Raw genomic sequence first — 26,631 nt, 5'->3', positions numbered from 1 at the left:
ACCTCTGGCCTATACCCCAGTTCTTGTATGCATAAATAATTAAATCTTTTTTAAAAAAGAAATAAAATCATAAGTCTAAGATACATTGAAAAAAATGTCAAATTGGAACAAATGGAGGTTATAACAGTAAGTTTATATAACCATTAATTGTATAGTATAAAAGATACAACAAATTATCAGTTAAACACAGCAAACTGGTCCAACCACTATGGAGAGCTGTGTGGAGATTTCTGGACCTACTAAACATAGAGCTTCCATATGATCCAGCAATTCCACTCCTAAGTATTTACCCAAAGGACACAGAAACGTCAATTCCAAAGAGCACCTGCACCCCTATGTTTATAACAGCACTATTTACAATAGCTAAGCTTTGGAAACAGCCCAAATGCCCAAAAATAGATGACTGGATCAAGAAGATGTGGTACATATACACCATGGAGTATTACTCAGCATTCAAAAAAGATAAGCAGGGCCTCCCCGCTGGTTCAGCTGTTGAGCGCTGGCTTGCAAAGCTGCCCGCAGCCTCTGCAGCGCCGGTTCAATCCCCGGCCACCGGGCGAGGGTCCCACATGGCGCACAGACCTCTCCTGCCACCCCCTGCTCCCCTCAGCAGTGTACTTCGTCAGTCTGCCTGTTCTACTCTGTGCTCTGGCTCTGATGAATTCTCTCACCCTCCCACGCCTCTGACTATACCCAGTGCTTGTATAAATAAATAAATAAATCTTTAAAAAACAAAAAAGATAAGCACATGCAATTTGCAGCAACATGGATGGAGCCGGAAGGGATCATGCTCAGCAAAATAAGCCAGAAAGAAAAAGAAAAATACCGATTTATTTATTTATTTATTTATTTGTTTGTTTATTTGTACAAGCACTGGGTACAGTCAAAAGCGCTGGAGGGTGAGAGAATTCACCAGAGCCAGAGCAGGGAGCAGAACAGGCAGACTGACGAAGTACACTGCTGAATGGAGCAGTGGGCGGCAGGAGAGGTCTGCGCACCACGCGGGGCCCTTGCCCGGCAGCCAGGGATCGAACTGGTGCTGCAGAGGCTGCAGGCAGCTTTGCAACCCAGCGCTCAACTGCTGCGCCACTGGGGAGGCCCTAAAAATAAAATTTAAATTAAAAAAAATAAAAAAAAATAAACACAGCTAAACTGGAAAGCAGTCCAAGAAAATCACCCAGAATACAGCAAAGAATAATAAAGATACGGGAAATAATCCAGGAAGGTTAAGAGACATGGAAGATGGGATGAATGATATCAACTAGATATTCAGGAGGCGTTCCGAGAAGAAGTTCTTGACCATGATACCTAATTCTGATCAAGTTATAGAAGAGGTTTACAGCCATAGGTCACACAGAAGTGTTACAGCTTTCATGTCTTGTCACAGCTCTTGCTCTACAGTTGGAGTGTCACAGCAGAAGTATTATAGCAAAGGTTGAGTAGGGGCTGGAGGACTGCAGTCCATGGAAGGCAGACTCAAGGAGCACATGAGCTGAATGCCCAAGAATCTCTGCAGGAAGCATGCTTATATAGACAAAAGGAGATGGGACTTATCTATTTTGTGCAAATTAACTTGTCAGTAATTGCAACTTTGATTGGTACAAGGTTTGTCAAGCTTTAATTTGTCATTTTCAATTCTACGCACTTTTTACTGTCGTGATTTCCTTTTCTTGGCTGTGGAAGCATCTGTCCATGCCCCAACATTCCTGGGACATGAACATCCCAATTCTGTTTTGTTATACCCAAACTCAGGATCATTCCAAGTTCATTTTTTCTTTTAAATTTATTTATTAAAAGACTAGCATAGGGAGAAACATCCTTTTAAGAGAAAATAATATGAATTTTTCAAGATTTCTGAAAGACATGATTTCCTAGGTTCAGAAAGCTAATAAGTTGTGACCAGAATAAAATAAAAAATAAACCCACATATTTACACATAATGGTGAGGTTTCAAAACACTAGTAACAAGAAAAGATCTTTAAAACATTCAGAAATAACAAGAAAATACATACTAATACCAGTATGACTAATAGATCTTCTCTAAGTAGCAACAATAGAAAAATATGTATTTCTCAGTATGCTTGTTTACATTTTCTCTTTATTTCCTCCTCCCCTCCTTTATTCTCCTTGCCTCTCCTCTTTTCTTTCTTTAACCCACCCCACCCCCTACCTTTTTTAGTATATCTTTCTTTCTAGATGTATGCATTTTTTTATGTGTGGGTAGTTATTTAACTGCTGACTCCATTTTTAAAGTTTTTGAACTATTTGCTCTTCTTTTTCTTCTTGAGTTTTGGTGCTTTTACAGAAAATTACCTGTTTAAATTTTTTAATTTATTGGGACAAAGTTGTTCATGATTTTGCCTTATCATTTATGTTTTTTATAGTATTGTTTTTATGATTCTACAGTCAGACCATAGAGTAACATGCATAAAAATCAAAGAAGCAATAAAATCAGATAACTGGTTTTAACATAAAATATGAAGACAGAATAGGATCAGATATATCTGTCAGTTCACCAAAGACAAAGGCACATCAAATATATAATGACTTGAAAAAGTAAAGAATAAAAGAATGCAATTAAAGCAGAGGTTGTGGCTTAATATTATACAGATGAATCTGGGGCAAAACCCATTGGGATCAAGAACATTTTATAATGGTAAAGACTAAAATTCACAATGAAGATATAAATGTGAATCCAGTAGATCACAATAAAACTCATACAGAAAAACATAAAAGGAAATTTGGTAAGAAATGAAACAGTGGTGTTAGAATATGTAATTTACTTTTCTTAGCTCATGACCATTCAAGTAATCATAAATTAGGTAAAGATGGAGAAGATTTAAATACCATACTCAATAATGCTATCTAAATACATATTACAGAACACACACACATATGCTATATATGTACAGAAAATGGGGTGTGCTGATTGAAGGAGCCACAGGACATTGACAAACACTGATTATAAAATAGTCAATTAAAAAGCTCCCCCTTTCCGTAATCTCTACAATCCATCATAGTAGTTTAATTTCTGTGTAACAGGCTAGGTAATCAAGACCTTCCCTATGAAGAGTAACTAAGGAAAATTGGGTGAATAAAGAAATAAAACCCAATAAATTTCTTAAAAACTTCAAGGTAGGGAGGGATTCAGGTTAAAATTCAGGAAGGCAAATACCTGTGAACTTACACCTAAGTTCCCCTAAGAGTATTGACTGACCTGGAAGAAGGAACAGCCAGGTCCAGCTATGCTTTGTGGTCTTGAGGGAAAGGAAGTCAAAACCAAGCCTGTCATGGGTGGTTGTGTTTGACAAAGATCCCCTACCTTTGATTTAGGACTCCACCCTGCCTAAGATAACAGAGAGCCAAACTAAACCAAGCCTCCAAGATGGTAGCAAGATTAGCAGTCACCTGAGTATCTGACCTCAGACAGAGGTCACCCAATCCACTGTACAACCCTGTGTCTTGTGTCCTCAGGAAACTTTCCATGTCAAGTCATTATGAAGCAAATCACCAGAAAAAGGTCATTGGCTTTAAGAGAACTAATACGGTTGTCAGTGGCAAAAATTAAAGATGAAAAAATTCATCTTAAATTAAAGACGAAAAACAGACCCAGATGAACCTTATGTTTATATACAACTTAAAAGGTTAGTGTCCTGATATTAAGTTCTGACTGCTTTCTCATTATCCACATTTCTCTAAGCTTGACCTGCCCCTTGAATAGCTGGATCTACAATCCATTCATAACTCCAGCTTGGGTTTGCTGTACAAATAGATCACATCAAACTGCTTGTTCCAGCTGATCAGATGTCCTCATCAAAAATGGCATTACTTCTATGATAAATAGTCTCTGTGTGTGCAAAAATGGGAATTTGAAGTGGTGTAATTTTTTAAAATCATTGTTAAATTATTAAGTTCCTCAAATGAAACCATGTAAGAGAGAAGGTGCCTGACATGGAGAGACAGCTCAGGAGGTGGAAGGCAGAGTTTGAAGGGAGAAAGCTAGCTTTGCTGTCTACATGAGGGAAGGATGTTTCAGATTAAGTCAGCTTCTTGGAAAGACCCATTATTGGACTTTTAACAGGAGCATGTGCATAGCAATGAGCAGAGACTTTGCCAGATGAGTGCTGAAAAGAGTATGCATGCAGATGCACACCTGACATACACCAGCATTCCGTGCTCCCCTTGAGATAGAAGAGTGAGATATGAGCCCCCATTTTCTCTTTGAGCAACAGAATTGATATTCATGCAATAGGACAGTTAAGGCAGAAATCCAATTACAGAGCTAATTAGCACCTTTGAATGGTAAGCACCAAATTTACAGATGGAAAGCACTGGAGACAAGCTCAAATTACTTGGTATGGCTGACAGTTCACCTTCTTCGAGAGTCTGGTGGAGAGCCAGAGGCCCTGGGGTACACAGGCAAATCTGCTTCGTTCTTGCTGATCAGAATTTAACACTCTGCATTCCATAGCCTTTCAAAAAGATGGCTTTCCAGTTAACATAGTTTTAGAAGGTGTTTTAATTCCCTAAGGAGTTTGGTAAATGACTTTCTTTTGGTTTAATCCCCACTTTAAAAATTGTTCATACTGCTTCTGAAAATTCCATTTGTCCTAGGTCTTAAGATGAAATTAAAATTCCATTTAGGAACTGACTATGCCAACGAGGGATTTCAACTTTCATTAGAAAAAAACTTTGTTGTTTGCTTTATTTTCTGCCACCCTAGGCTCTTTTATTTTCAAAGCCAATCTGAGAGTATCTGGGAGGAAAATTGAGGTACCAACAGAACAGCTTGCTGGGGTTAACTGCCTTTTTGAGATGTAACAGAGTATTCCTTCTCTCCAATGCAACTGTGGAATCTGTTCTACAAAACTCAAATATGATCTTGCTTAGGTGGTTCTCAAATATCTGGGACATGTGAGGAAAAGAGAATTTTTTTTCTGAAAACACATTCTTCATTCAAATTACAGTTCCATCTTAGTATCTTTTTATCTGTTCTGATTCCCAACAGATAAGTTCATAAAAGAAATGTGCATCCTGAGATTTTTCTATAAGCACCATGACCAACATGTGCTCTTCCTTTATTAAGTCCTGCTCGATAGGCCAATGATCATGTTTAAGTGTAATCTTGCAATAGCTAGTCTATTTTCTTCTTAGCATGTCTCATGAGAAAAAAAATCAGATGTAACGGAATCTTTGACTCTCATTCATTCAATACTAAGTGACTAATACAGGACAATTATGAGCAAAAAGCTTGCCTCATGGATCTGTTGTAGGAGAGAAATAGCATCAAATAATTGCATAAAGAAATGTCAGATGTGATATGGATTGAAGACACCAGAGCCAGTATACCTGGGTTCAAATACTGACTCTATTACCTGTTAGCTCTGACCTTGGGTACTTGATTTACTCTCACTTTGTTTTAGATTTTCTGTCTGGGAGAATGGGCATAATAATAGAACCTACCTAAGCAGGTAGGTGTGGGGATACAATGAATTAATACATGTAAAGTATTTGCACAGGTAAGTGCTACCTAAATTTATAGACATCATCATTAGTAATATTAAGCATAAGAAATGCTCCAAGGGGGAAGTTCAGTAAATGACAGAGCACAGGACTCATGAACGCCTCCTAGAGCAGGCATCAGGGAAGACTTCCCAGAGGAGGTGATACTTGAGCTGGACTTGAAGGATGAGAGGAATAGATGAGGAAAAATGGGTGGCACTGGAAAGGGTGAACTCCAAGGTGAATGGGTTCTAAGGAGGGAGGGGTGACAGGTGTAGGATGTGGGGCACATTGGAGACAGGGACAAAGAAGGCTAGCGTGGCTGGGGGATAGAAAGCAAGAGGCAAGAGATAGCAAAGGCCAGGGCAAGATATGCTAAAGAGTAGTTTTTCTACACTTTATTAGGACCCTCATTGTGTTCAATGATATATTTCAACTGAAAGTCTTTATTAATGGCTTAGTTTTAAGCATATGAAATTGCCATTTGGGTAGGTTATAAGCAGTTGAATATCATTGATGGGATTTTATATTTCATTCCACAAAGGATGAGGAACCCACTGCTCAATATCTGAAATAACAAGACAGTCTTTTTGGTCAGGCACAGTCTTTCCAAGCAGAGTAGGCTATCATACTCATTGCTGGGTTTTGACGGTGCAAAGTTCAGGGGCTCAAGAATTTTTAGAAGCACAAGTGTGTTGATATCACCTGCACAGGTAATTACTTGGGGAGACTTGCTGTCACTACTCAGAAGTCTGGAGTACGTTTGTGTCTCACTTACTGATTTCCAGAAGCAGGGCGGTCACCAGGGATTGACTGACTTGCAAAAGCTGTGAACTGAGGATAGTTGTCAATATTGAAGAGATTTAAAACTGTTGCTGGTGACCCCTTGTTACCAGAGCAACTGTTGATCTGTCTTCTTCTAAGTGTGAGAATTGTTTTTATTCTTGTGGTTCAACCCAAGAAAAGCTAATGAGAATGAACCCAATTGGTGCAAAGCAAGTGGTGGAAACAGTGACTACTCACCACGATTTCCTGTGATCAATTTGAGAAGAAAGGTACCTATGGGTGCCCTGCTCAGATTTTGAAAGTGAGTGACAGTCCATTGGCAGTTCAAGTGCTTGTTATTTTTGTCATTCTGGTGCTAAAATCTATAGGGCACATTGTCAGTCTTCCAAATCCTGAGACCTAATAATCACTTTCGCTATACTGAATGTCCAGCAGGTACATTCATAACTTGATAGAATTATAAGTTTCTTAGAGGTAGATCATGTAGATGCACTTGGGATCAATCTTTACCTTCCTGTACCCTAATAATCGCTTCTTGTACTTTTCTATGCCTTCTTCCCCTCCTTTTTCTCTAACATAACATTGTTAAATAATACGCAAGCTATATGCCTGCATTTCCCATTCACACAGCTGATTCTATAAACCAGCTCTCATTGGTAGGGTTCTAATCATGATTTTTTACCCTTTTGTGGTCCCTGCTAGCACAAGGCGTGTGGATAATTCCAACACAAGGCTGGTGGTCCAAATTGAAAAGGATCCAGGTAAGAAGACCACTTCCTTCTCTCTCTTTAAACTACTGATAGTTACTTATTATGTTATCTAGATAAATTCTTTTAATCCAGAAAGGGGGATTAAGTACTCATACTTTTTAATCATTATGGAGACACGCATGCCTTGGTAAACAGGCTGACTGTAAAAATGAAATTATGCAAGTAGCTCGATCAAGCATCCTGATTTGGTTTGAAATGCATTTCTTCATTTTTTGGATTGATTAGGTCCCTGTTCATTAATGAATGATTTTGTCAAGTAAGACATTTTAGTTTGTGTATGTTAGCATCAAATATAGACAATAAACCTTGGTATTAGTCTTTTAGCAAAAACTTATTTGGAAAAACATCAGCATTATGATATCCTTAAAGGCAACCCATCCCAGGATCCAGCATCCAGAAGCCTTCAGAAACTTCATTCAATATCAAGCTATAGAAGGAGTTATCTGCTAGAAAATTGTTTCACTTTTTTCTTTCCATAATCTATCTCATCATCTCTCCTTTCCCCATATGTCACAGTGTAAATTTAAGTGTTCCTTTTTTTTATCCACCTCACTTTCTCCTCTGGGCTAGAAATTTTGTCTAGAAGAAATTGTACCATTCTCATTATCTACATTTGAATTGCATATACATGATTGATTTGAAAATACTTAGAGAGAGGTTTACTTTATTTTTCTGTTGAGTTTTATGTCAGTACAACCTGGTGCATCTCTGGGGCTCTATGACATTGCAGAGTCTTGGATATGAGGCATGTGGATAGTTTCCCAGGCACACCCTGCCTTTAGTTATCTGTAATTGTTATCTCACTTTAATCTAATTGTGCAGATATTGGTCAGTGTGTTCTAAGAAGATTTCCATTTTTAGTGGTTTAAACTTTTTTTGTTTTATTTAAACATCAAGCAGGTTAAATAATTAAGCAAAAGTTAATTCCTTCATTGAGGTCTTTCTGATAAAGTGTCAGAGATTCAAAGTCATCTCTAATTAGTGTCTCGGGATGTATGCTGATTTATCATAGAAAATGAATATATTGGCAGGTCAAGCAGAATATAATCTGCATAGAAGATTAAGTATACAGATACTTTCTTAGATGACATGACTCAGTGCATAGGACCACTTCTGCCCATTAATCATAATTAGGCTATAAGTGCTCTAATTTCATTTCTACTTTTAGCTTTCATGAATGTCTAGCAAGCGCATTCATAACTTGATAGAATTATAAGTTACTTAGAGATAGATCATATAGGTGCACTTGGGATCAATTTTTACTTTCCTGTTCCCTTTGTGCCCAGGGTCCTGAGGTTACAGGTGGGGAGCTCTGTTCAACTCTGTAGATTTTATCTTCTATCTCCCAGCATCCCTCCAATAGATAGTCTCAGAGGGACCCTTGGGTTTGCTATAGGCATTTTCTCTTTTGGATATTTCTATACATCTCTGGCTTTCCAGGGCCATGACTTGAACCTCAAAGAAAAGGTATCCCTAAAATAAAAGTATAGAATGCAGACTTCTCTCCAGTCCCTCTCAGCACTTCCTCTAGCCCAAGCACATCAACCAAGAGGACTTCCCAGTTCACCTTGTCTTCTCTTCCGTGGTTTCTATTCTTAGTCATGAAAGCCCCAATAGAGAGAGTGAAATGAGTCAGGACCCAGCAGGAGATTAAAAAGAAATATACCTTCAATTCCCAATTCCTCAATTCTGTGCCCCCTGCAATGCATACCTTCTGTGGGGAAGCAGGGTATACCATCCTTCCGTCTCCTTTACTATATCCTTCCTTCACTCTTCCTTTGGTGTCATCACCCATTCAATTGGAATGACTAAAATCAAACAAGCAAGAAATAGCTGATAATACCAAGTCCTGGCAAGGATGCACTGGAAGTCTTGGTCACTGTGAAGTGGAAACTGCAGCCACTTTGGAGAACAGTGATCCCACTCCTGGGTATTGGCTCAAGAGAAACAAAAACTTACATAAACTTCCATTTGTGAATATTTGTAGTGGATTTAGCCATAATCACCAAATCAGGAAAGAACTTCAATGGCTAAACTAACTATAGCACAGCTTACACAGGAACACTGCTCACCAGTGAAGCAAAACCAGCTGCTGTATGTGCAAAGGTATTCTTTAATCTCAGATGCATTATTTGAAGCTGTGGCTACATGACTATATGGATTTTTTTAAAGATTTATTTATTTATGCATACAAGAACTGGGGTACAGGCCAGAGGTGCGAGGGGGCGGGTGTGAGGTGGTGAGAGGATTCACCAGAGACAGTGGGGAACAGAACAGGCAGATTGACTGAAATACACTGCTGAGAGGAGCAGCGGAGCGAGTCAGGAGATGGCTGCTGCACCATGTGGGTTGTTCCCTGGCCGGGGATCGAACTTGTGTGGTAGTGGCTGCAGATAGCTTCATAGCTTGCTTCTTAACCCCTTGTGCCACCAGGGAGGCCCTATATGGATTTTTTAAGACTCACGGGATTATACACTAAAAAGGGTGAATTTTATTCTGCATAAATTACTCCAATAAATCTGAGCTGTATATATATATATATATATATATATATATATGTGATATTTTAAAAACAGTAAGTGGCACCCATATATAATATAAAAATTTATATCTATGTGTATATGACATAATATATATGCAAACTATGCATCAAGATTACATTATTATCTACTGCTTTCTGCACTGGGACTGACTACATCTCAAGGCTACCTGTTATGTACTAGGCCACCTGTGCTGGAAGGTCATGGTGAAAACAGTTAGAGAAAACTGTTTTCCCACAGGTCCTACAGTGCAAAAAGAAATAAAATTTTTTGGAATAAAGTAAAATTGAGAATCTTGGTATGAAGGAATGGGAATAAGGATTCCTGAGGTTATGGCTGACTGGAGGATGGGCCCATTCACAAAGGGAGAATTGAGAGGGAGACCAGATATGGACATGTTGAAGTTGGGGCACATTCTAGACATGGAAGAGATGTTATGTAGACAAGTAAGTACATAGGTCTAGAGTATAGACAAGAGGCCCCAGCTGGAGTCCATTTATATAGATGAGCTTGCCCAGAAAGAGTACAGATGGAAAAATAGGAAGAGCTCACATAGTCCATTAAAATAGGCAAAGGATCTGAAAAGTCTGACGTACCCTTAATCAAATGACTATTTCATCGATCTGAGTACATGGGGAGTCAGCATTCATTGACCATACTTCTTGTTCTGTCTATAGGGAATGATGACAACAATCTCAATTCCATCTTTTATGAGCACCTGACCTGGGCCCTCCAGGAGTCTCTCTGTGGAGACTTGGTCCTTGGTCGATGGGGTAACTACAGCTCTGGCGATTGCTTTATTTTGGCTTCAGATTATCTCAATGCTTTCGTTCATCTAATTGAAATCGGCAATGGTCTTGTTACCTTTCAACTTCGGGGACTGGAATTCCGAGGTAAGAATCCTATCATTGTGGAAGTCAGTCCATTGAGTTAATTATCATGTGAATCTCTAATTAGAAGTCACCATTATAAAAGAATTTGATGCCTGTCCTACAGAATGAGAATTAGGGAGCCTGTTGTAACCACCATTAATTATTTGCTTTTATCTACCTTTATTCTGCTGCAAGTAAACCCCAGTCATCTGAGGGGATGATGAAGTTTAGGATATAATCTGGTGGAAACCTTTGAAACAGCAAGTCACAACTTAGGTTTCAATCCTCCTGGGAAAACCCAAGCAACAGGAAGTGGTGGAACATGCATGGGTTCGATGTGGAAACAGCTGGACCTAAAGCAGAACGTGGTCGTGGGGGTTACCAGTATTGTGTTCTACGGGGGACAAGTCACTCAGTGTCTGTGAACTCTTTTTATCCTGACTGTGTGACAATGAGAAGATTGGTTGCCTCATAAAGTTGATGTGTGATTTAAATGAGGTCATATAATTGAATGCACACCATTCAGTCTTGGAAGTGTGACCCCAGTTTTTCCTTAGTCAGGTGCTGGAGCTGTGTGGTGGGGCATAACAGAGGTCCTCATGTTTCTTTTTCCTGTATTCTCTGGGTGCACTTTCATGTCATACATGTTTTTCCAGCACATCCTTTGTGCCGAGCAATGTTCTAACACTGGAAACACAATGAAACTTGACTTGAAAGGGTCCTTCTTCCCTTAAAGATGTTTGATGGTTGAATGCAGTGGGAGAAGTAGAAAATATGGGAACAAGTAAAAATATGAGCAAACTGATTGTGGCTTGGAGAAGTGTTAGGAGGGAAATTCAGGTTCTGTGACCAAACTCTCTGTGAGGCTGAGGGTGAGTGGTGCCACATTGGACGGATTAGTCAGGGAAGCCTAAAGAGAACAGGAAGAGATGTCCCAGGTTGGGCACTGAGCAGTGCTAAAAGTATGAGTCAGGAGCAATGGGGAGCATCCCGGCCCTCAGGAGGACCACAGGGATGAGCTCTAATGAGCAAGTTGGGCACAACATGACAGAAGACAAGGTAGAAACAGGTCACATGGGTCCTCACGGCCACAGTGCTGGGGTTGCGTTTTATTCTGTATACGTAATGAGACCCATGTGTGGGGTTTGAAGGGGAATGATTAATTCACACTTTAAGAAATTGTTTTGGTACCTATGTGGAGAATGTTCTAGAAGGGGACAAAAGCAGACAAGGGAAGGTCATTTAGCAATGTTTGTAGCTGCCCAAGCAGGAGCCAGGTCATCATTATTCACAACCTCACAGTGGACAAAAGAGACCTTTTAACCAAGAACACATTGCCATTATTTCACATATCTTTAACCTAAAGAGTACCAAGTCTTTTGGTTCTTTCTTTCTTTATTTTTTTAAAAGATTTATTTATCTATTTATACATACAAGCACTGGATACAGTCAGAAGTGTGGGAGGGCGAGAGAATTCACCAGAGCCAGAGCGGGGAGCAGAGCAGGCAGAAGGACCGAAGTACACTGCTGAGGGGAGCAGCGGGCGGCAGGAGAGGTCTGCGCGCCATGTGGGACCCTCCTCTGGAGGCCGGGAGCAGCCGGGGATGGAACCGGCGCCGCAGAGGCCGCGAGCAGCCTCGCAACCCAGCGCTCAACCGCTGAGCCACCGGGGAGGCCCAGTCTTTTGGTTCTTTAGATGATACATACTAACTATTAGTTTTGTGACTAATAATAGCCATTCTTTTAAATAGCATTCCTAAATAAATTTGTACATAAGTTTTGTTTTTCTAGAGCAGTGGGTTCTGTGATTCAGGTGTGTATTCTGTGTATCTTTCCACACTTCAGGAATGTAATTTAGGGAGATTATTTTGGAAACAGTTATTGGACCATGTGAATAATGCTTAGTTAGCTTCTACAGTACAATCCAAAAAATGATGTGTCCTTGAAATTTTGCACAAATGTTAGAAAATGTCATAGGAAAAGTGGCAGAAATTAAGTGTCTCCCGTGTAAGAACACAATAAAAATGTCTGTCTTGTGAATTTTTGTTTTTTCCTAGAATTCAAAGGAAGAACTTTAGAGTTAATCTTATGGAATCTGAGTTACAGTTTCTATCATAAGTTTTCTGTGGCTGCTTCTTTAGGAAACTAGTCTTTGACTTAGAAGATTCAAAGTCAGTGAGCTTTTGGAAGTTTGCAGTACTTGACCGCTGTCTGTGTCTTTCTCCTCATAAATAGGGGTTCTTCTTAATCTACCGCATTCAATGTTTTGACCTCACCTTATATAATTTTTTTCTTTTGGGGGGCGGACAAACCAACCACAATAGAATTGAAATTTGTCATCCTGAGATGACATGGGTGTATTCCTTTTCACTATTAACGTTGTTGGCTGGGAGTTCTGCCCATCTTAGACCACATTGCTCATATAGCTGCGTTCAGTTGGCAGCTGAAAGTCCAAGGGACCGCATCTGGAGCTGTTTCCAATCCTGCTATTTTTTTTTAAGATTTATTTATTTATGCATACAAGAACCAGAGTATAGGCCAGAGGGATGGGGGGAGTGAGAGGATTCACCAGAGATAGAGCGGGGGACAGAACAGGCAGAGTAACTGAAATACTCCTCCTTCAGTAGTTGCTCAGCCTCCAGCTGGCTGGATGAGGCATCTTCATGGCAGGTGGTCTCAGGGTTAAGAATAGGAGAACACAGGTACTAAGAGGCCTCTTACTGTCCAGCCTCCAGGACAGGCACAATAGGCCAAAGTAATTCCCTAGAAAGCTCAGATTCAAGTGGCAGAAAAGGGGCCTCATCATGTTACATGACAGACTGGAAGCCAATCTCATAACAATATACCATACTCCTGATATTCCATCAGGTAAAATGTGGCAGGAAACTCAGAACTTATATGCATGCATGTGGTGGGCATGAGGCAGAGGCCTTGGAGTTTTCCTGCCTCCTGCCAATCACAGTTGAAATGTAAGCTGGCTGTAAGGGTGAAGTAAACACAAAATGACATCTTGAGTTGAAAACGCCAATAAATGGCCCTGATACCACCCACTCTGGTACACCACATTTTCTTTGACCTACTTCTACCGTAGTTGGAACACAGAGCTATTAAGAGAGCATGTAGCTTGACAAAATCTAAATTATGCTTTTGTTGCAGGAAGAATCCAGCTGACCTAAAATGAATGTACTGTTCCCTATCTTTTCATGGCATCTAATATATTTTCCCAGGGAAGATCTGCTTTCTGTCACTTCCTTGGATATTGTCCTAAGATTGCTCTTCAACATTTCACTTTTCTATCCAATTCCCTATTTTTTCAAATAGTAGGCTTTATTTTGGTCAAATTTAACCTACTTTGGCACATATGTGTTGTTTCTCCCTCCCACGGAGTACTTGCAGTCATCAGTGGGGAAATGACTGGCTCACAGCATGGGCTGACTCAGGAAATAGCCACTATTCCTTGGAGGAAGCCAGCCTCCCCCAAGCCAGGGAGCAAGGAGGCCTGTCTCTTTCTTTCTCCCTAAGAAGTATGCATTTATATCAAGAGGAATTCTTAGTTTCAAGCAACAGAAATCAACTCTAAGTTAAGTAAGAGATGGGTTTATTGGAAGGTAATATTGCACAGAGCACAGACTTTCTGAGAAGACCGGAGAAGCAGGCCAGGTGCTGTCAGACAAGAGCAGCATCTAAAATCACACAGTAGTACTGATCTGTGAAGTGGTTACACCTTGATTGTTGGACCTGAGCACTACCTTCACCTCATGGACACCCGGACCTTGGGTACTGGACTCTGCTGCTACAGGTGCTGCCTCTGGAAACTGGATGAACAGCCCCTCCACCAACTCCTTTCCAGAATCCTTCCATGCAAGCCTTACTTCTTTGGGTCACCACCTCATTTGCCAATATCTGATCAATAAAGCTGAGATCACACACATGCACTGCAAATGCAAGCGAGAGTGGGAGAGAGAGCTTTTGACTTGTCAGTTCCTATTATGGGAGGTGATCTCTGCCTCTCTCCAAGACTCATTATGTGGGTGCTTTCATTGGAATCACAATAACTACTCTAATAGTTCAGCATCAACTATCAATGACCACAGCATATATTTATTTTGTACTCACATAGAGTCCAATGAATGAGAGCTAGGGATTGGTAAAGTAATCCTGGCTAATGAAATCATTGCTTATTCCTTAGCACATTGCTCTGAGGTCTCTCTGAGCTTCCATATCAAGCTGGCAGAGAATGGAGGATTGCATGGAAGATTGTTACAGGTCAGGCCTGAGCCTGTGATTTATCACTTGCTCTTGTACTCTGTGGTCCAGAATGGACACAACTGCAAGAGAAACTGGGGAATTTTGTCTGCATACCGGGAGGAAATATAAAAGGGTTTCTATTTCAAAAATTAGCTTGTTTCTGCCATAGTGGGTAATTTTCTAAACATGTTATGGGGATAGGCTCCTGGGTAACCCAAAGATTAATAAAAGTTCAGGACTCATCCAATTTCCATTGAGCAGTACTACAGTAAAGGACTGATACAAATTTGTTTATTTATTTTTATTATCATTTTTAAGACATTCATTTATGCATAGAAGAACTGGGGTATAGGCGAGAGATGTGGGGGGGTGAGAGGATTCACCAGAGACAGAATGGGAAGCAGAACAGGCGAATCTACTGAAATATACTGCAGAGGGGAGCAGCAAGCATGACTATAGAATGTCTGTTGCCTGTGGGTTAGCTCCCTGGCCGGGGATTGAACTCAGCTGTAGTAGTGATAGTGCTGAGACTTAACCCCTAGGCCACCAGGGAGACACCTGTTAAAATTTAAATCACTATAAACAAGAAAGGCATGTCTTTGTAGTATAGTTTGAAGTCTGGGAGTGTGATGCCTTCATTCCCTTCTTTTTTTTCAGAAGAGCTTTGGCTATTCGGGGTTTTTGGTTATTCCATATGAATTTCATCAGTAATTGTTCTATTTCTTTGAAGAATGTCATTGAAATTTTTATTGGAATAGCATTGAATCTGTATATTGCTTTTGGTAGGATGGCCATTTTGATAATGTTAATTCTTCCAATCCATGAGCAGGGGATGTCTTTCCATTTCTTTGTGTCTTCTTTTATTTCTCTTAACAGTGTTTTATAGTTTTCTTTGTATAGGTCCTTTACCTCTTTTGTTAGATTTATTCCCAAATATTTGATTTTTTTTTTGTTTCGATAATAAAGGGGATGGTTTTTTTGATTTCTTCTTCAGATTTATTGTTTGTGTATAGGAAGGCTACTGATTTTTGTGTGTTGATTTTGTATCCTGCCACTTTACTAAACTTATTGATTAGTTGAATTAGTTTTTCTGTGGAGTTTTTGGGGTTCTCTATGTATATTATCATATCATCTGCAAATAGTGATAGTTTAACTTCTTCTTTTCCTATTTGGATTCCTTGTATGTCTTTCTCTTGTCTTATTGCTCTGGCTAGGACTTCCAGTATTATATTGAAAAGCAGTGGTGAGAGTGGACATCCTTGTCTTGTTCCAGATATTAATGGAAATCCTTTCAGATTTTCGCCATTGAGAATGATACTGGCTGTTGTCTTGTCATATATGGCCTTTATGATGTTGAGGTATGTTCCTTGTATCCCAAGAATTTAAAGGGCTTTTATCATGAATGGGTGTTGTACTTTGTCAAAAGCTTTCTCGGCATCTATTGATATTATCATATGGTTTTTATATTTCTTTTTGTTGATGTGTTGGATGACGTTGATTGATTTTCAGATGTTGAACCATCCTTGTGTCCCTGGAATGAATCCTCCTAGGTCATGGTGAATTATCTTATGGATACATTGTTGGATTCTGATAGCTAAAATTTTATTGAGGATTTTTGCATCAGTGTTCATTAGGGAGATTGGCCTGTAGTTTTCTTTTTTTATGTTGTCCTTGTTTGGTTTTGGTATTAGTGTAATGTTGGCTTCATAGAACGTGTTTGGTATTGTCCCTTCCTTCTCAATTTTTTGGAAGAGTTTGTGAAGGATAGGCACTAATTTGTCTCTGAATCTTTGGTAGAATTCATTTGTAAATCCATCAGGTCCTGGGCTTTTGTTTTTGGGGAGGTTTTTGATTATCATTTCAATTTCGCTGAATGTTATTGGTCTGTTTAGGTGTTCTATTTCTTCTTTATCTAGCTTTGGGTGATTGTAGAGTTGTAGGAATTTATCCATCTCTTCTAGATTGCTGAACTTGTTTCCATATAGCTGTTCATAGTAGTTTCTGATTATTCTTTTGATTATTCTTTTGATTTCTGCTGTGTCTGTTGTGATTTCTCCTCTTTCATTTGTAATCTGGTATTGGAACAAGAACAGACACACAGACCAATGGAATCAAATAGAAAGTCCAGAAATAAACCCACAGATTTATGGTCAACTAATCTTTGACAAAGGAGGAAAGTATATGCATTGGAGCAAAGAAAGTTTGTTCAATATATGGTGCTGGGAAAACTGGGTCACTACATGCAAAAGAATGAAGCTTGACCACTACCTCACACCATGCACAAAAACCAACTCAAAATGGATTAAAGAACTAGACATAAAACCTGAAACCATAAAATACATAGAAGAAAATATAGGCGAAACACTACATGACATGCACCTCAAAGACATCTTTACAGACACATCACCCAAAGCAGTGATAGTGAAGGCAAAGATAAACAGCTGGGAATATATCAAATTAAAGAGCTTCTGCACAGCAAAAGAGACAAAAATCAAAACAAAGAGAAACCCCACCAACTGGGAGAACATTTTTGCACACAGCACTAATGATAAAGGACTGATCACAAAAATCTGCAAAGAGCTGATGAGACTCAACAAAACAAAGAAAATAATCCAGTCAAAAAATGGGCAGAAGAGCTAAAAAGAAACTTCTCTGAAGAGGAAATGCAAATGGCCAATGGGCATATGAAAAAATGTTCAACATCACTTGTAATCAGGGAAATGCAAATCAAAACTACAATGAGATACCATCTCACACCAGTGAGAATGGCACATATTAAAAAAACTAGCAACAACAAATGTTGGCGAGGTTGTGGAGAACAAGGAACTCTCCTGCACTGTTGGTGGGAGTGCAAACTGTTCCAACCACTATAGAGCTGTGTGGAGATTTCTGACCTACTAAACATAGAGCTTCCATATGATCCAGCAATTCCACTCCTAGGTATTTACCCAAAGGACACAGGAACAGTAATTCCAAAGGGCACCTGCACCCCTATTTTATAGCAGCACTATTTACAATAGCTAAGCTTTAGAAACAACCCAAATGCCCAAAAATAGATGACTGGATCAAGAAGCTGTGGTACATACACACAATGGAGTATTACTTAGCAATCAAAAAAGATAAACACATGCAGTTTGCAGCAACATGGATGGAGCTAGAAGGGATCATGCTCAGCAAAATAAGTCAGAAAGAAAAAGCAAAATACCACATGTTCTCACTCATAGCAGGAATTTAGAAAACTAAATAAGAGACCAGGAAAAAGACTAATCAATACAAAGTAAAAATCAAAATCAACAAGCAACTATAAACCAGAGAAACACTAGGGTGGAGGAGAGGGAAGGGCAGGGAAAGGAAGAACTAGAGTCAAGATAAGGGGGTAGGTACAATTGTATGGGGAATATAACCAAAATGAAAATGCATACATTGTGCAAAGATGAAAAAAAGATGTAAGAATTATATAAAATAAAATATTTAAATTAAAAAAAGTCATGTATTTCTAATCTACTTCTTTTGTCCCATGGTTACTGAATATAGCAAACTCTTTTCATGTTAATTCTCGTGCCCGTGCTGCTCTTAGATTTTTCAGTGTTAATTTCATCTGCCTAACCAGGAAAGCTTCAAGGGAGCAACCCAAGAGTACACAGATTAGTCATCAGCTTTAAAAAAATGTATCAGTATAACAGATAATGCACTTTAGAAGACCAACAGTGTGGAGGGCACCAAGTTCAAGGTTTTTAAAAAGAAATGGAATCTGCTGGAATGTAACTCCTACTTACCCATTATTTGAGTAGGTGGCCATGGAAGAATGGTAAAGCAGGGGTTGATTATATGTTCAACCCATTTCTGTTCTCCTTTAGTCATCCCGGTGACTTTGGGTGATGGGTTAACTTTTTTCTAAGAAGACAAGAAAAATGAATGAGTCACGGTACTGCTGGCAAGGGGAGCCAGGCAACTTGAAAATACTGTCTGAAGAGGCTGAGAGCCAAGAACAGAAGCAAGAAAAAAAGACCTAGGAGGGAGTCCCCTAAGAGATGCATGTGAGCCCTGCACTAAGAGAGCCTGCTGGTCTGGGAAGTTGCATCTAGTATCTCAGCGGCTCTGATCCCCTTTCTTCCCCACCATCTAACCAATGGGAAAAACAAGGCCCCAGGAGAGAATACTTTCCTGAGAGGCTTGAAACCAGTACATGCAAGCTAGGCCAACCCACATGCTCTTTTTTATTTTTTTAAGTGGTTTTTTTTTTTAATTATTTATTTATTCAAGCACTGGGTACAGTCAGAAGCACGGGAAGGCGAGAGAATTCACCAGAGCCAGAGCAGGGAACAGAACAGGCAGATTGACGAAATATACTGCTGAGGGGAACAGCAGGTGAGACAGGAGAGGTCTACTGGGCCATGTGGGTTTCTCTCTGGCCAACTGGGATTGAACTCGTGCTGCAGAGGCTGTGGATTGCTTCATAGTGCAGTGCTTAACCCCTTGCACCACCAGGGAGGCCCAGTGATCATGAATTTAAAGGAAGGCCTGCTAAGATTGCTCATGCTTTCTTTCTAAGCTACATTCAATTTCATGGGTGCATGTATGGAAGGGCAGAGTTAGAGTTAGTGAGGGTTGGAATTGAGGCACATGAGTATCATGAAGTAAGACAAGGACAAAGAAACTTACAGGATTCGCAAGGGGTTGATAATGATTATAACATCTGGCCGTGGAATGTAAGCTGAGAAAGGAGGGCAGTGAGGGTCTGTGAGAGGTGGGAAATGGGCCTGGAGATAGAACTTCCTGGATGCTGGGAGGGTACAAGGGCTGTTGAAGTTGAAATATTATTGGAAATGAGCTGGAAAGATAGGCAGCAGTTCCTGGAGCCTAGAATATTGGAAACTAGGGGAAGTAGTTTTTAGTAATCAGAGTTTAGAGTTATGACCATGGAAATGAGTGGCTGAGGTTGAGTGGAAGATGAGATCACTGGAAGAGAAGCATCAAGTATAAAGTTGTTGGAAGGAACATCTCTGTGGATACTGAAATTCCAGGAGTGGTCTAAGAGGTGTTTTGGAGATGATAGTAAACCAGACCCAGAATCTTCCTGGAAGGACCAGAAGTGACCCAGAGGGGCCATTGCAGGTGGCAAGGACAGAATGGTGTGGAGTGTAATGAGAGAGTGGCCTGAAAACATCAATGAGGTCGGTATTTTCTACCCACCTCAGCATGGAGGTGAGAGGAGTGTGTGAAAGTATTCAGCTCCATTTGGGGGAGCTAAAGAGGGAACAAGGAGGTCTGGGTGTCCAGTAGAGCATCAAGGAGGGGAGGAGAACATTCAGAGAAGTTGAGGAATGGATCAGGGATTTCAGAGGGCACAATCCAAAGGATTTTAAGAGTTCCTGGTCCCAGTGGGACTAGGGTGGGGGTTAAGGTAGACTCAGGAAATGTGATTTATAAAACAGTACAGAATTAGACTGCAGGGCTCCTGGACTGTCCATGGCAAATTATTTGAATTGCAATAAAGCAACATCCTCTCCTGGGATGGTGAAGCAGATCTACCATCTAAGGCTGGGTCACATCACAGAAAGTTTTGAAGTTGCCGAAATGAAATTTTCTTATTCACATAGGTATGCATGCAGCTTTCATTATCCTCATTAAGGTTGGACCACTCCGTTCTTATCACAGCAAAATCGATTTTCCTGAAATCTTCTTAGATGAGAATTCTAAGAAATATGAATCATTTGATAAAGTGGGTTTCTGAAAAGCTCAGGAAAAACAATACCAGAAATGCTTGGTGTTGTATATTTACCTTTTCTATTCTTTATGTAGCTGCATTTTTTTCTCTGTAAATTTATTAATTTCTCAGTGTTTCCTTGCAATGAATGTACATGTATTTTCTACATTCCCATGTGGCCAAATATTTCCAGGTTTTCATCATAGATTAGTTCAAAGAAGAAAACATAACCAACGTAGATTAACATGCCCATTTATTTAAATCAAGGTTGTAAAGAAAGTTATGTTTGTTTTTAGATATTTGTATGTGTGGATTATGAATCCTTAAGAACAAGATCCCTGATGCCACTGTGGGGGGAAGGGCATGGTATGGTCAATAAATATTGCTGGCAATCAAATACTAAATAAGAGTTGTAGAACCAAAGCCAGTTTATTTTTAATATTCTTGCAAATGTACATATTCAGTTCTTTATTCCTGCAGGCTATGAAAAATTCTACTAAATCAGGCTCCGTTAGACTGTGACTCCCTCAAAGACTGGGATTCCTTGCCTTATCCATGTCCCTCCTCCAGTTGACTGGTTCATAGTCAAATGCCCAGTATATTCTGGTTGAGTGAGGAAGTAGAGACAGCCTAAAAGTTCCTGAGCACTAATTATCTGCCAAGTACCATATGAAGCATTTAATTTTTCAGAAATTCCTTATAATAACCCTAGAATATAAGTAGGTATTATCCTATTTTAGATGTGAGAAGATTGGGTAAATGAGACTCATATCAGTAAGTTGCCCAAGGCCTCACAGTAGAAGGAGGGCTAAGTCCCTACATGTGGTTGACTCCAGTGTCCTTGACCTCTGCGGTAAGACCCACTGTTCTGGTGGGAGGGAGACAGGTAGGAAGGAAGGAAGACAGAAAGGGAGGGAGACAGGGAAAGGAGGAAGGGCAGAGGAGAGGAAGAATAAAGAGAACATATGAAAAAAAGAATGAATGGCCTGACCATTCTTTAAAGATTTCTTCGGCTGTGGAAACTCAAAAGTAAAAATTTTACCTGATTGTGTTCTGAAATGTTAATATAGCACCTCTGCTTTTAGCAGCTTAGTTTTTTAAATTTCCAATTGCCTTAGCAACCATGAAACTGGGATGACTCTTGCAGAATGAACAGGAAAAACAAAAGCACCATTTTCAGACTGTAGCTATACATTACCATTGGGTCTGGAAAATATCAAAAAAGGGGGAAGGATTTATGTTCCTGTCTGTGAAATGTTATCAGCTATCTCATAGATTGGCTAACACCCGATAATCACCAGCCTGCAGGGACATTGAAAAAAATGTCTATGTAACCTAATCTTATCTAAAGCTAATCCAACCCAAACCTTTATCCTAACTGGCTAATTCATGTAGAGCCATAGTTCTCCTACTAATCTTGGAGTTATCTAGAATTCTCTCTTCTCTATGGTCAGTTAGGGCATTAATGATTCTTTAGTTCTTAAGTCTGCATAGCTCAAGTAATCTATTAAATCCCTTGGTTTCAAAGTTAACTCATAAAATAATAGGTTCTCCATTCAGAGTTCCTAAATACATATTCTTTTTTCATTTCCAATTTTATGACATGTTAGTGGAAGAGACAAAGCCTTGTTTGTCTAGATAGCAAGACTGGAAGGAAAGGGCCTTTTCTGTGGAACATTAACAAAGTCTGTGTGTTTTCGCCTTAAACATGTTAAGTAAGTTTGTGGGGAGGAAAGGAAGATACTACAAGTTTGAATTAAATATGAATTAGAAGGTACTCACTCCCCAATGCCATTTGATTTTCCCTTTCTGCTGGTAAAAAGTTAACTTCACAAAACTTTTGCTTGTCATTTGTCTAGCCTTGTTAGACAGTGTGTGACAAGGGGGAAGATACTGATTTTATATTTAAAAGACCAGCCTCTTCTAGCAAACAAGTTATTTTTGAAACTTGGTTTCCTTATTTATAAAAGGGGACATGACACCTGCATAACCAGGCTAATGTATGTTATAAATGAGATGCTATTTGAGAAATCACTTTTTAAGTTGATAAATATCACATGATAGATGATTTTTTATAGGTAAAGAAAGTGAGTTTAATATTATTACTATTTTAGGGATACAGACTCACTTCTTCAAATATATGATTCCACACCATTCCCATTCCCAAAGCACTAATGACCGTAAATTAGAGTCCGTGGGCTGCCCTCTCCCCTTCCCCCCACCCCCACCTCTCTCCTTTCCCGTCTAACAGGTGACCCTGTCACTTTTGTTGCCAGGATCCAAGAGTTTGTTTTATTGTAGTTTTGTCTGTTTGCTTGCTTTGTTTCTTACATGAGTGAGATCATCCTGTATCTGTCTCCTGATTTATTTCTCTTAGCACTATCCACTCACAGTGTATCCAGGTTGTTCTAAATGGCAAGCTTTCATCATTTTTGACAGCTGAGTAATATTTGGTTGTGTATAATGGCCACCTCTTTATCCAATCATCTGTCGGTCAGCTCATATAGGTTGTTTTCCTGTGATGGCTATTGTAAATAGTGTTGCGGTGAGCATGAGGGTACACATATCTTCTGAATTAGTGTTTTCATATTCTTCAGATAGAAATGCATGTGCTGAATTATAATGTAATTCTATTTTTTTTAAAGATTTTATTTATTTATTTATACAAGCACTGGGTACAGTCAGAAGCATGGGAGGGTGAGAGAATTCACCAGAGCCAGAGCGGGGAACAGAACAGGCAGACCGATGAAATACACTGCTGAGGGGAGCAACGGGCACGGCAGGAGAGGTCTGTGCGCCATGTGGGACCCTTGCCGGTGGCCAGGGATTGAACTGGCGCTTCAGAGGCTGCCGCAGCCTCACAGCCCAGTGCTCAACCGCTGCGCCACCAGGGGAGGCCCTGTAATTCTATTTTTAATTCTCTGAGGAAACACCATACTGCTTTCCAAGGTGGCTTCACCAATGTATGTTCCCATTAACAGTGTACAGGGATCCTTTTTCTTTACACCCTTGCCAACATTTGTTGTTTCTAATTTTTTTTATATAGGTTATTCCCACAGATATAAAGTGAAATCTCATTGCAGTTTTTTTTTTTTTTTAAAGATTTGTTTATTTATTTATATAAGCACTGGGTATAGTCAGAAACGCGGGAGGGTGAGAGAATTCACCAGAGCCAGAGCAGGGAACAGTACAGGCAGAATGACGAAATACACTGCTGAGGGGAGCAGCAGGCTTGGCAAGAGAAGTCTGTTGCGCCATGTGGGACCCTCGCCTGGGGCTGGGGATCAACCGGTGCTGCAGAGGCTGTGGGCCACCAGGGGAGACCCTCATTGCAGTTTTGATTGCTAATCAAATCCTAATAACAAGTGATAACGAGCATTTTTTTCATGTGCCCGTTAACCATCTGTATGTCTTCCTTGAGTTTGAGGGGAGAAAAAAAATCCCACTGTGACCTTTTTGGAAATGATAGCAATTCAAAAACTTTTAAAAACCTTTTTTGACATTATCTCATTTGGTCACAAAATGGCCCATGTTATAACCAGTTGGCAGCAGACAATGATGGTTTAGATTTCCAGCCTTAGAAAAATGTTTGGGTGCCTTCCTCCTGGTAACATCTCTCATCGGACATGCAGCTCCTTGTTAGAAGTGGAGGGTGCATCTTCAATAAGAGCTCGCTGGGGCTGAACCCTGTCTCACACATCTTGCACATGACATGCATGCACTCCTGGCTGTGTGAGGTCCAAATGTCTGCAGAAATGAATTGCTCTAAGCCCAGCAATGACCAGATCTTATGGCCTCCTCTTTTGTGGCCCAAGCCATTCAGGAGAGAACAATCTTAGCTGTCACCCCAGAAGGGGATGCATTTTATATAATAATCCAACACACACATCGCAAAATGTACCTATTAGTCCCACCTGCAGCTTGAATAGCACTGGCTTAACTCTGTGGATGACTAACTAAAGTCTACTCCATGAGTAGGAACTGACTGTGTTTTAAGGGAAATCCAAGCTTCTCTTGTGTCACTCCCCGTCCTGGTCACCTCATTGCTTGGCACATGGGAAACAGCAGCCCAGTGCTTGGCCTGCTTCACCGATTAAGGCAAGTGACCATTTGAAAGCTCACCTCAAATAAATGGCCAGTACCATTGGTTTGAAGCATTACTAGTTTAACAAAATCATGTTAATGACATTTGGGGGTTTTCTTTGAAATTCAGTTAGTCAGATTCATTGGAACAACTGAGCATTGTTTCTCCAAGTACTCACATCAGATAAGGAAGAAAATGGGAGAATTGAGATTTGAAGATATGTTGTGTACTTAGGGTTTAATGTGCCTTGCCGGAAGGTTGTAAAGCAAGCTGACATTTTCTTTCAGTGCAATCTTCCTGCTGCAGGCAACCATTTTTAATGCATCCCTTTGAAGTTCCCATCACATAAAGGCCTGGAGTCTCCATTATTTCCTCAACCTCTTAGTAAACAGCCTAGGCCCCAGTTCCAGTCTCCTTCACTGTCCACCCAAAATGGAATAGCAGTGACTGAGTTCCCCATCACTGGTATCTTCTGTTTACTTCAAGTTTGCAGAGACAGCCTTCTCAAGTGCAATCTCCCTATATTTCCTGGGGACTTCAAAGTCCCCCTCACTTGCCTGTTATCTTCCAGAATTAAGCTCACATGTCTCCATAGGAGTCAAGATCCCCCTCCAGCCAGCCTACTTTGAGTGCCCCTCCCCACTTCAGGGGGCATGTCCTCTGGCCCAGGCTTCCCAGCCAGGAAGGCACTACCACTGCCCCCACCCTACTCATGGGGTTGTTCAGAATGGAAGGTGGGAGCACTTTTGGTTCTGTTCAGACTGCCACTCTCTTTTGGCTTCCCAACTTTCCCAAGAGGTTGCCAGCTTTCTTCTGTCCTGGCTGACCATGAAAGCAAGTGTCCACACTCACCAGCCACACTGAGTGGCTACGCTCCTATGCTTGTCAGTGAGGATATATACAAGTTCACTGCTGCTAACACGTAATTGTCAAAACTAGGCAAGAAATGATCCATATGAAGGATTACCTGAAAGGGATGAGGTTCTCCCTGTCTTCAGGAATCTCTAAAATTATCCCTTAGGTGTCCTCAGCTCTCTGGAGAACCGCATACCTAAGGCTGAATTGTTTGGGATGCCTATGAAAATGCTTTTTCTTTCTTGTATTTTGGCCATGTTATAGCAACTCAGCAAACCCTGTGTTTGTACTTGACTGCGCTGTGCTGTTAAGGATAGTGTGACTATACTGCACAGTATTTTCTTTATGAGAGTCCTGGGGGCATCATGAATCTAGTATCTTTACCAGGAACAGCTATGATCCTTTTGATTATTTTGTTTTCATCTTAAGGTCACAAGGAACTATTCAAGTGTTCCTTCTGTACTGGCTCCTCGAAACTCTGATTGAAATTGGCAACCCACATTTAGTCAGGGCACCAGAATGCACAATTGGGGTCACTTGGCATTATTCCAGCTTGACCATATTGTTCTTGTCCCCCTTTTCACTTAAACTTATCATTTGCTTTCATACTGTGCATCCCTTCTGGGTTTTGCTTCATTCCCTTTTGGAACTAAGCATGGATCAGTAAGTCAGAGCCAGCTGGACACTGGGAGTTTGACAAACAGTGTTTAAAGGGGATGCTTGCTCCTATGGAAACAAGAAAAGGGAGGAGGAGGGGCAGGTGGTCAGGAGGGAGCTGCCAGTCATAGCTGCAGTGGCTGTCCCCCATTTGGGAACACTCAGGAAATTGATACTTATCTGATGTGGTAAGACATCTGGAACCTACTACATAACTGGATAAATGTTTACTTCAAATACAGAATTTCCACAGTTTTAAGTAGGTGTTCTCAGCCATCAGAAGTAAAGGATTCCGGAATCCTCTTAAAATGAATTTTTAAAACATATGTATTAAATGCCTCACTGACTTAGACCATGAGAACACAGCAACATAAAAGGTGCCGAGAGTCAGTTTCAATGGATACACCAGGCAGAGACAGACTGCTCATCAGTCTTCTCCACAGGGTGGGGAGAGATCATAGTGTGGGCACAATGGAGTCAGAAGACAATTTGGTCTTCCACTGGAAACAGATTTTCTGAGCTACTCTGAAAGAATATAGACCTTTAGTTGCATTTGAACAGCAAAATTAGTGGATTTGCAGAAATGATTGGCCTTCATTATTGTCATATT

At 40.3% G+C, this 26,631-nt stretch overlaps 1 protein-coding gene across 2 annotated transcripts in view; it reads left to right on the top strand.

Annotated features, from left to right (window-relative positions):
* Nucleotides 1-26,631, top strand: part of PCNX2 (pecanex 2) — a gene marked incomplete at its 5' end in the record, with an annotated part of 252,346 nt that overhangs the window by 186,448 nt on the left and 39,267 nt on the right. For both annotated transcript variants that reach the window (XM_084252977.1, XM_084252976.1), the window contains 2 exons: nt 6,991-7,049; nt 10,276-10,491. In XM_084252977.1, coding sequence (XP_084109103.1) covers nt 6,991-7,049; nt 10,276-10,491 — 275 coding nt within the window. The remainder of the gene's footprint in view (nt 1-6,990; nt 7,050-10,275; nt 10,492-26,631) is intronic.

The sequence above is a fragment of the Talpa europaea genome (assembly GCF_964194135.1).
Source record: "Talpa europaea genome assembly, chromosome: 14".
NCBI classification, from domain to species: domain Eukaryota; kingdom Metazoa; phylum Chordata; class Mammalia; order Eulipotyphla; family Talpidae; genus Talpa; species Talpa europaea.
Note: the sequence above shows the minus strand (reverse complement) of the source record. Positions and strands in the feature narration are given on the sequence as shown.